The 12,123-nt window shown below is 35.8% G+C and overlaps 1 protein-coding gene across 3 annotated transcripts in view; it reads left to right on the top strand.

The window, feature by feature from the left end:
• LOC126974779 (facilitated trehalose transporter Tret1-like) overlaps positions 1 to 11,789 on the top strand; it is a 38,942-nt gene extending 27,153 nt beyond the window's left edge. For all 3 annotated transcript variants that reach the window (XM_050822455.1, XM_050822457.1, XM_050822456.1), the window contains exons 2-4: positions 5,702 to 5,750; positions 8,049 to 8,184; positions 9,920 to 11,789. In XM_050822455.1, coding sequence (XP_050678412.1) covers positions 5,730 to 5,750; positions 8,049 to 8,184; positions 9,920 to 11,259 — 1,497 coding nt within the window. In that variant the 5' untranslated portion in view covers positions 5,702 to 5,729 and the 3' untranslated portion in view covers positions 11,260 to 11,789. The remainder of the gene's footprint in view (positions 1 to 5,701; positions 5,751 to 8,048; positions 8,185 to 9,919) is intronic.
• Positions 11,790 to 12,123: the final 334 nt, after the last annotated feature.

Below are 12,123 nucleotides of genomic sequence, written 5' to 3'. Positions count from 1 at the left end.
AATAGAACGATGTCCTCATTAGATACAGCCTTATATAATTTATGTCAGAGCTCAAAGGTGGGAATCGCTGTGAAGGTCTTTGTAGGGACTTGACTTTATTAGGCTTAGTTCAATCGATTATATTTTGTACTAGCTTTTTCCCGCGACTTCGTGCGCGTGGAATAGTTAATTTGAGCAGCGTTTTTTATTTTTTAATATACTCACTTTGCAAATGGTACACAGCAAACTGCTGTGGTTAATACATTTTTATAAGCTACCAACGATTAAATATAACTTTTATCCCCCTTTTTCATTTCCACATCGGTCTATATCTTAAGAACTCTAGAACTAATATTAATTTATTTCTTACTAGCTGACCCGACAGACGTTGTTCTGTATATAATAAATAAAATAATGTTTTTATATGAATTTGTCAATAATATATCATAACATCCAAAATTACTTCGTAAAATATGCACCCTGCTGTCGTAATGAAATTGTTTCACAGTAGAACTGTCAGACCGTGCGTCAATAAATTATCTCATAGAAATTGTGTATGGACATATCAAAGGAAAAACAAATTTGTTGTTTTTATTTAATTCCGAGCATTTTCCTATTTATTCACCTTTTAAACCTTCTCTGGACTTCCACAAATAATTCAGGACCTAAATTTTCCAAGTCGGTCCAGCCGTTCTCAAGTTTTAGCGAGACTAACGAACAGCAATTCATTTTTATATATATAGATGAAGTTCCACAAAATACAAATTTTCATGGTGTTATCATCGATAGTGACAAACTGTCATACAAACATCCACCGACAATTTCAACCCCGCGAAGCTTTTTAATCGCGATTAAAGAGTAGCCTATGTCTTTTCCCAAGTTCTTGTTTATCTCTGTTATAAATTTCATGAAAATCTGTTCAGTGGTTTTGGAGTGCCAGCGTAACGAACAAACTTACATTTATAATATTAGCAGGGGTTTTATATATATATACTAGCTGACCCGGCAAACGTTGTTTTGACATATAAATAATTTTTAGAGTTAGACCGTTTCTTGGACATTGCAACATTACTTTATTTTTCTAAAATAAATAATATTATTATTATCTCACGCCCTACCCTTCATCTTCATTCATTCATTTTATACAATACAACATTTATATATAAAACAACATAAACTTAAATAAGTAATTATAATTTTCATATTGTTCTCGTTTTTATGAAAAAAAAGCAAGTGAACATAATATTATTATTTTTTTATTTTAAATTGATATTTCTCACTTCTGGGATTAATTATACAAATTAAATATGTAACCAAAATTTATGGACGATGCGGGACCCGAACGAGGGTTCGGGCTCGAGCGCTCGCACGGAACGCGAGAGGTTCCTCAACCTCTCGCGTTCCGTGCGAGCGCTCTTACCAACTGAGCCAACCGTTCGAGTGACGCATGGATCGTACATTTAGGAATGTCTTGTTCAACTCTCTAGTTATAACTCCATCCACTCCATATACTTTACAGTTGATAACCTGCTCAACCCCAATATTTGCATATTAGGAAATTGACTTGAGATGTCGCTCTTTCAATTCTAAACAATAATTAATGCTTGTATTGTAAGACACCGCTCTTCATCCATATCAATTCTTAGTTCTTCTTCTTCTCGTACAGAAACATAATTCTTACATCAATTAACTATAAAGGGAAACGTACATACTTTTTGATTGTATTAATACAAATTAATTTGTTTGTGTTTTGTAAAAATATCTACACTTGTGACTTGTTGTATCTTTACATATATTATACATTATTAAATTTCTATTTATTTATTATTTTTTTAGTTCTTATGTGATCACAGGTGTGATCTTTTTTTTATGAAAATAAGGGACGAGACGAGCAGGACGTCCAGCTGATGGTAATTGATACGCCCTGTCCATTACAATGCAATGCCGCTCAGGATTCTTGAAAAACACCAAAACTTCTGAGCGGCACTACAACTGCGCTCGTCACTTTGAGACATAAGATGTTAGGTCTCATTTGCCCAGTAATTTTATTAGCTACGGCGCCCTTCAGACCGAAACACAGTAATGCTTACACATTACTCCTTCACGGTAGAAATAGGCGCCGTTGTGGTACCCATGATCTAGGCGGCATCCTGTTCAAAGGAGCCTCCAACTGGTAAATCCCACTGATCAAGTGAGATGCACGCGCTTTTGATCCCTATTCCAATAAAAAAATACCATATTAAGCCCGAAAGGACAACTTTATTAGAAAATACTTAATGCTAAATATAAAATAGATTATCATGCATACTGTAAATAATGGACTGTAAATAATGGTAACAGTAATTCTCGGCAGAGCTATATTCTGCTATTCTATTAAAATTCTCTCCACAAAGCGTTGCTTCAACTTTCTGTGAACATAAATTACAATGCATTCTTAGTGAGCGACTGAGATCATGAAATAGGTACATATAGTCTGATCCATCAACAAAGATGAAATCAATGAAATTTGAGTGTTTTTACACGCTTTTTATTAGCTTCATCTGTATGTATGTTTGTTTGTAACCGACTCATTTGGGCGCGATTTTGACCCACTTTAAACGGCCAGATTTCGTTCAAACCTCGTAGATTTATCGAGGACCGATGACAATATGTTAATATGCTAAAATTATTCCATTTTTAATTTGCAAAATAAGGTTTTGTTCATTTATATAATTTTCATCTATATAGGCAGGAAATTATCTAATAAATAAAATTCTCGTGTCATGGTGTTAAACTTTGAACTCCTCCGAAACGGCTTGACCGATTCTCATGGAATTTTGAGTGCATATTGGCTAGGTCTGAGAATCGGACAACATCTATTTTTCATCCCCCTAAATGTTAAGGGTGGTCCACACGAAATTTTTATTTTAATTTTTTTGACATTTTTTAAATTTTTTTGATTATGAGTCAGCATTAAATACACACAACTTCAAATTTTCACCCATCTTCGATGAACAGTTACTTTTGTATCGCGATTTTAATATCGGCAATACAACGTTTGCTGGGTAGAAATTTTAAATTTAAACTATACATTTTAAATTTCTACCATCATCTTTAACCGATTTATCTTATATTAGGAAATTTTAGAATACCATAGAGAATTTTGTGCTTTTTAGTGTATATTTTAAGTTTTCTTAAACTATTATTTGAAGTCCCATATTCCTTAACGAAGATAAAATCGATGAAGCATCGGACACGGGTTTCTTGATTTATACATTGGAACTAATTCTGTAACATTTTAAGTATCTCCGAACACGAATTTTTTTTAAATAAAAATAAGGGACGAAACGAACAAAATGTTCAGCTGATGGTAATTGATACGCCCTGCCCGTTACAATGCAGTGCTGCTCAGGATTCTTGAAAACCCAAAAATTCTGAGCGGCACTACAATTGTGATCGTCACTTTGAGCCATAAGATGTGCTAAGTCTCATTTTCCCAGTGATTTCACTAGCTATGGCGCCCTTCATGCCGAAACACAGTAATGTTTATACATTACTTCTTCACGGCAGAAATAGGCGCCGTTGTGGTATCCATAATCTAGCAGGCATCCTGTGCAAAAGAGCCTTCCACTAGAAATTTTCCATTGGCGATGCGAAATTTAAGACAATTTCTTGGTTGGATGTTCTTGTATATTATGAAATTCGCAACACACACTAGATAAATATCATATCTAAACGTTTAAATTACTAAATATTAGATAGATCAGGTATTTTACAGTTAGATGACTAATTTTTTTCACATATGCTGCAAAACCAAGTCTGTTCGACAACTCCTCAATAAACTTTATCCTCAAGAAAGATCTTCTAGCCAATTCTAGATTCTCATCTTTAATTCTTACAAATGTTTTTGCCCCCTTATAAGTCGAATTGTCTATCAGCGAATTCCACCTTCGCACAACACGCCACAACTTAGGATATCATCCCCACCATCAGTATGTGTGGCGGTCCTCCACGGTGCGGTTTTAAAGTAGCTTTCTGCCACGTACTACAAAGCTGTAGAATGAGCTTCCTTGTACGGTGTTTCCGGGACGATTCGACACGGGTACCTTCAAAAAAAGCGCGTACACCTTCCTTAAAGGCCGGCAACGCTCCTGTGATTTCTCTGGTGTTGTAAGAAAATGTAGGCGGTGATCACTTAACATCAGGTGTTTCGTACGCTCGTTTGTCCTCCTTCTCCATAAAAAAGCAAAATTACTATCTGTATATGAAAAGCATCCTAACGAATTAATAGTAAATAACTTCAAGTTAAACAAAGTTATATTGTGGTTAAAACTATCAACAGACAGACGCCACTTATTAAGTTTTATTATGCAATTACAAGAGCTGGCTGTTCGAGGCTGAGTCATTGAAATCTTTGACCCTCATGACAATTTAAGCTTAAGACCTATTTAGTCTAGTCAATAAGTTAGAGAAACTATAGTTCACTTTATAAGAAAAGAAATTAGATATGAAATAGTAAGGATTATGATGTAATTTTAATTATACTATATAGTACTAGCGCTTCAGAAACAAATGGCGCTCTGAGAGAGAAGCGGCGCAAGAAACTCTCCCAGCATTCTTTTTTGCGCTCTTTTTAATGAAATATACAATATTGTACTGTCATTGCTATTGCTATTAAATATTCATAATCTAGTCCCAGGCTGTTGGATCACTTAGATATTCAGCTGTGGAGTAGTAGGATTTACGACAGAGACATTTTTTAATAAAACATTTAAATTGATTTATGGATAATGCCTGAACAGTGGCTGGGACTTTATTATAAAATTGTAAACATTTTATCTTCAAAGCTATTGTGTATCTTATGAAGCCTACTAGAATTAGTTACAAGTCATCTCTTATTTCAAGAGTTGTAATAATGAAAGTCATTATTAAGAGCAAAAAGGTGACGATTTTTGTGAACATATATCAAATGTACAATGAACAGTTATCATATTCATTTCTTTAAATTTTTCTTTAAGAGCGACTGTCTATAACTAGGCTGATATATAGCACGAAAAGGCTTCTTTTGCAGAGCAAACACTATATCAATGTCAGCAGCATGACCCCACAGTAAAATACCGTACGTCATGATACTGTGAAAATAACTGAAGTACACTAATCTAGCGGTCGCAACATTCGTTTCATTCTCCAATCTTTCTATCGGCATATGCCACAGAGCTGAGTCTATCTGCCAGTTGGGCAATATGTGGACCCCTCTGTAGCTTTTCACGGTAGATAAACGTGATACCCAAGAAGAACGTAGTGTCCACAATTTCCAATCTCTGTCATTTATAAGTACGTTGCTTTGTACCTCCGCTGTGTTTGGTGTAATGAAACTTAATAAATTAAATATTAAATACAAAATAGAAAAACAGTGGAGCTCTCACTGGAAGATAAATAATACAACAGAATTATTTAAAACAAGACAATCAGTACAAAACGAATGAACTTCCTTGTGCGGTGTTTCCGGGACGATACGACGTGGGTACCTTCAAAAAAAGCGCGTACACCTTCCTTAAAGGCCGGCAACGCTCCTGTGATTCCTCTGGTGTTGCAAGAGAATGTGGGCGGCGGTGATCACTTAACAACAGGTGACCCGTACGCTCGTTTGTCCTCCTATTCCATAAAAAAAAATGCTCACCATATTGTATTTTACAGTAACAATTTTCAATTTTCATTAACGAAAATGAATTGATTATTACAGATTCCTGGTCTTCATGTAGTCACGAACAATGAAGCCGTTTATCAAGCAGGTGAGAATTTTTATATTTTAAGCTTCCGTATTTCTACTAGCATGACTCGTCTGTTCGTCTATCAGTATTTATATCCATCATCATTTGAAAATCCCTACTAATCTTTATAAATATAATTCTTGTGTGCGTGTGTATGTCACTGAACTCCTCCTAGACGGCTGGACCGATTTTATTGAAACTTTCTGTGTGTCTTCTGGTGGATTCGAGAATGGTTTAGATTCACAATTGAACTACCTCCTGAACGGCTGGACCGATTTTGATGAGATTTTTGTGTGTTCCAGTGAATTTGAGATTGATGTGTGTCTTCGGGTGGATTCAAGAATGGTTTAGATTCCCAATTAAACTACTTCCTAAACGGCTGGACCGATTTTGATGACTTTTTGTTTGTTTCAGTGAATTTGAGATTGGTTTAGAGTCTCAATTACGTCCATATAATATAATTCTCCTGCTCATGTGTATGTTAGTGAACTCCTCCTAACGGCTGGAGAGATTTTTCAAATTTAAGACGTGTGTACAAGACAACGTCTGTTGGGTCCACTAGTCTATATATATATAAATAAATTGCTGTTCGTTAGTCTCGCTAAAACTCGAGAATGGCTGGACCAATTTGGCTAACTTTGGTCTTAAATTAATTGTGGAAGTCCAGGGAAGGTTTACAAGCTGAATAAATAGGAAAATGCTGCCAAATTAAATAAAAACAACAAATTGGTTTTTCCTTTGATGTGTCCATACATAATTTCTATAAGAGAATTTATTGACGCACGGTTTGACAGTTCTGCTGTAAAACAATTTCATTACGACAGCAGAGTGCATATTTTACGAAGTAATTTTTGATGTTATGATATATTATTGACAAATTCATATAAAAACATTATTTTATTTATTATAAACAGAACAATGTCTGTCGGGTCAGCTAGTAATATTATAAATGTGAATGTAAGTTTGTTTGTTACGCTTTTACGTCGGAGCTACTGAACCTATTTTCATGAAATTTGGTACAGCGATAGCCTAGAGCTTGGGAAAGAGCATAGACATTATATCCCGGAAAAATTCATGTTTCCCGCGGGATTTGTGAAAAACTGAAATTTACTTAGTTTAGTTTGCCATAGCAATCTTCCTCGAAATAAGATTCATATAATATATTGGGAACGGGTACCGGAACTAGAATAGGACATGAGATAATCTTCAGTTCCAAACTTGCTTATTATTTTTAAAAACCCTTTATCTACGTGGACGACGTCGCGGGCACCATAGTAAGTTTATTTTATTATAAAATGATTTAACAATTTAAACATTTTAATGAATATAATTTGATGTTTCCGGTTCCTTCAAACTTTACAAATCAAGCTTTTGTATCAAGTTTATTTTTTTATGGAACCTGTCACCTGATTTTAAGTGATCGCTGCTGACTTCAATCTGTTCAATTAACAGAGGAATCACAGGAGTGTTGTCAACTCTTATGGAAGGTGTACCCGCTTTCCTGTTAAGGTGCCAGGACGATACGCGTCATGGCAACACCGCGCAGTTATTTCACTTTTGTTGTACGCTCTGTGCTTCCCCGGGGCATAAATAGGGTAAGGAAGTCCATGGGTCAAAGGTGTCGTAAGAGGCGACTGAGGGCGAGGGGATTACCAGTGGGAAGCGCCTTTGCACAGGATGCCGGCTAGATTATGGGTACCACAACGGCGCCTATTTCTGTCGTGAAGCAGTAATGTGTAAGCATTACTGTGTTTCGGTTTGAAGGGTGCCGTAGCTACTGAAAGTAATGGGCAAATGATTAACATCGTATGTGTTAAAGTAACGAGCGTATTTGTAGTGCCGCTCAGAATTTTTGAGTTTTTCAAGAGCGGCACTTTGTAATGTACAATGCATATCGTTTACCAATAGCTGAACGTCCTGTCGTCTCGTCCCTTATTGGTATAAAAAAACGTGAAAGAAAGTTCCTGGAAAACCGCTTTTAAGATGAACGCCACACATCCAGATGTTAATGATGATGTCCAAATTTGTGGACAGGGACACAAATATATGACCGCCTTAATGTTTTTTTTTAAGGTCTGTCAAATTTATTTCCAATAGCTCTCTGCGTTCAGTTCAAGTCGTCATTTGAATTTTATATATCCATTTTTTTTGTCAAAACAAATAATTTATTTTTCTTTTCCTCGTAGGTTTAGTATGAATTATTAAGCATCGATCGAGGGAAAGTCTGAGTGCGATTCCACTACTGATGTGTATCGACTGCCTCTGATGCATTACAATTGTTGTGCCTCTTGACTATAAAATACTTCATTAAATTTTCAGGCGTTTGTGGTATCCGGAGCAGCATTGAACATTATGGGTCATGGCTGTGCTCATGGGTTCCCCGCAGTGCTCTTCGCCCAGCTCAAGACCGATGGTGGCCCCGTCACGCTTACTGACCACGATACGTCATGGATAGGTGGGCATAATAAATATGTAACGCAAATGTGTAATTAGGACACTACGGTAAGTTTTTTAACAGTGGGAGGCTCCTTTGCACAGGATGCCGGCTAGATTATGGTATATGGTAGTGAAGCAGTAACGTGTAAACATTACTGTGTTTCGGTCTGAAGGGCGCCGTAGCTAGTGAAATTACTTAGCAAATGAGACTTGTAATCTTATGTCTAGGTGACGAGCGCAATTGTAGTGCCGCTCAGAATTTTTGGGTTTTTCAAGAATCTTGAGTGGCACTGCATTGTAATGGGTAGGGCGTATCAATTACCATCAGCTGAAGGTCCTGCTCGTCTCGTCCCTTATTTTGGAAAAAAAAAAGTTTTCTCTACGGAAGTGATTTAACCAAAAACGGAATGTTCTTTTCTTAGTCATATCCTTTAACACCACACTAATTGCCAGCTGTTTTTACTGCGTTAGTTCCACGCAGGAATTTAAAAAAAATAACCTAATTTTCAATGTATCCAACTTTTCTTTTAGAGTCGAATGAAAAATCAATTGAAGGTCAAATATTCCAAAGCTGTGCATTTATAAGTCCTCCATGTGAATAAAGTTTTACTCTGAAATCTCGTACCAAAGATGTTTTACTGTAATAAAAAAAATAGAGCCAGTACGGCTGTACGCCAAAACAGCAACTTCGAACCTAAGCCTCTAATACGATAAGTATGTTAATTTAATTTTTATTTTCAAAAATATAATGAATTCCTGGGAGTCCTCTCAGTACATAGTATGGGGTACCACAAGGATTTATTATTGGACCGTGCCTCTAACTTATTTCCATAAATGATCTTTGGTAGATCCTTGCAGGAAAAAACACAAGTTAGTATTGTATACTGATGAGACTTCACTCATTTTCATAGTGAAAAGAAACCAAATTATGTATGACAAAATAAACAATGGTCTATCTGACATTGTGCACTGGCTTAGTGCAGAGAATCTAGTTTTAAATAGCAAAAAATATATTATATTAGAAAATTTTACGTGCCAAATGTCAAAAATTGAATGCGAGTGTTTTTTTTAAGCGGAGAGGTGGATATTGATTGGCATTTTGATTTCAAATTACAATGCACAAATACCGCATGTAAACAAACTTACATTCTCACTAACATGGTAGCGATTCAGTCCGTATTTTGTTATTTATTACACATTTGCCTAGATTAAGATTGCTCTTTTTAAAGATTGTCCTAGTACGTTGTGAATACGTGTTTTAATATCTCATGCTTTTGTTTAAACCAGCAGGTATAACTTCTGCCGAAGGACGTCCATTTTTGTACAAAGGCCTTCCCCAAAGATCTCCACGACGGTGGGTCCTGCGCTGCCATCATCTAACCTATTCCAGCGATCTTAACCAGATCAAGGTGGACCTTGGAGATTACCAGCCATGCGTCTTCGAGTGGTTGGTTTACGTGGTTGCATTGCTTCAACAGCCACCTGTACGTCGAGCTATATGCCCTGCCCACAGCCACTTATGTTTCGCAATCATTCAGGCTATATCGGTGACTTTTGCTCTCCTTCGTCAATACTCATCAAATCTGATTCAATCTCCCAGGAAAACTCTAAGAGTGGCCCTCTTCATGGCCATGGGCCTTCAATGGTTGGTCAGAGGGCCTAGCGCTTTATTATATTATTTATTATTAGCGCTTACTATGCACGAGTAATTATATGATCACAAAATTTACTTAAATATGTGTTTTCTTTTTCAGCTTCGGTAGTAGGAGTGATGGGAATCGTCGGTAACTTTATTTCACCAATATTAATGACAAGATTTGGCCGGCAGAAATCTCATTTTATATCAACAATACCAGCCCTTCTTGGCTGGATTATTTTCATAGTTGGAAACACCGTGCCGATGTTCTTATTCGCCAGATTACTTCACGGTCTTGCCCTAGGACTGAGAACGCCTTTAGCAGCGATTCTTGTCGCCGAATATACTGAACCAAAATACAGAGGAGCTTTTCTTGGTACATTTGCAATATCATTAGGTATGGGGATCTTGCTTTCACACCTATGGGGAGCTCAATTGACTTGGAAGATGACAGCGGTCGTATGTTCAATGTTTCCAATCATATCCATGATTATTATCAGCCTATCACCGGAGTCTCCATCTTGGCTAGTATCAAAAGGAAGATTTGAAGAAGCGAAGAAAGCATTTAGGTGGGTACGTGGTGAAGGTGTGACACAGAATGAAGAGCTCAATAAAATGATTCAAGCCCAAGAAAGGGAGATCCAAATCAAACAAATGAAGACTGAATCAGATAGTGTGCAGAAATCCACCTGGAAAGGCTATGTTAGAACTGTGATAAAAACACTCAAATCTGTGCTCAATATATTTAAGAAGAGAGAGTTTTATAAGCCATCAATTGTAGCTATATGTATGCTCATTGTCTTTGAATTCGGTGGCGCTCATATGATTCCAGCTTATGGCAATCTTATTCTTCAAGCAGTATTAAATAAGGATAGTCTTAACGATGTGGCCTGGCAGTTTACTGTGATAGACTTTTTAAGAACAATTTGTGCATTCCTAGCTATATTTTTACTAAAAAGTTTCAAACGTAGAACTATATTATTTACCAGTGGTTTTATGACTGTACTGTCTTTAACAGCAGTTTCTGTGTTTATGTATTTAAGGAACGCAAGTATTATAACAGAAGGCTGGTTATTGGATACTTTACCAATGCTTTTAATGATATTGTATACTTTATCTTTTTGCTTAGGTTTAGTTCCTCTAAATTGGGTTATTTGTGGTGAAGTGTTTCCATTGGCATATAGAAGTTTGGGTTCAACATTATCTACTTCATTTCTGACTCCATCATTTGTTATATCAATGAAGACAGCGCCCCATCTATATTCTTTGATTGGTGTACAAGGAGCATTCCTTGTCTATTCAGCAACTTTGACTGTATGCCTATTAGTGATGTACGCAATGTTACCCGAGACTAAAGATAGAACGTTGCAAGATATTGAAAATAGTTTCAAAGGTGTTAAGAATGTTGATCCAGAAGTAGAGCTTAGTTTGATTGATAAGAATATGAATAAGACATGATTTATATACATTTTTATGATATCAGTGGCAAACGAACGTACCTACTGTCTGATGGAAAGTGATCACCGCCGCCCTTACTTCCATAGGAATCACAGTTAAAATTTAAATAAAAGGCATACAAAAACACATTTAAAACATACCTCAGCCTGCATTGGTATATTTTAAATAAAATGATTTAACACACATTGGCAGTTTCTATTGTAAGGGACATTCTACTACAGAGTACCAGATAATAGAATATAAATAATTAACCGGTCACTCCGAGTCAAAGTTTTTAGGTTTTTTGCCGAATTCATTAAATTATAGACCCAGGTTTAGAATAGTTACTATAACGATTTATAATTAGCTATTTTTTGAGACTCAACAAATTTTACTGTACAAAATGTAGGTACCTACTAGTAGATCGTAGAACTCTACTAAATGACAAAAAATCTAATTTATAAAATATTGTGATAAATAAACATTTATAATGTAGTGTTTAAGTATAGTATTGTATTTCACTATTAAATAATAAGAATATTTTTATATTACTTTGATTTTTATTCATTAGCCCATGAAATACCTATACTGAGTCCGTAATCTAACCCACGTATTCATAATGGTCCGCTAACTTAAAACAGCTGCTAAAGAGTGTTATTTCTCATTCTGACTTAGGTCAATAGAAGAAGACAGAGTGTAAGACTTTACGTGGAATGATTTTCAGTTAATTGATTCAAATGTTATACTAATTAAGAAAAAATTGGTATGGCTTTTATGCAACCATACTCAGATAGGCTATAGAAGTATGTGGGACAATACCCAGTTACACCAGAACATTCTAAAACTTTTGAAGAAAATCTGTAGAAGTATCTCCACTTTAAAATA

Source organism: Leptidea sinapis, chromosome 33 (genome assembly GCF_905404315.1).
Source record: "Leptidea sinapis chromosome 33, ilLepSina1.1, whole genome shotgun sequence".
Lineage (NCBI taxonomy): Eukaryota > Metazoa > Arthropoda > Insecta > Lepidoptera > Pieridae > Leptidea > Leptidea sinapis.
Note: the sequence above shows the minus strand (reverse complement) of the source record. Positions and strands in the feature narration are given on the sequence as shown.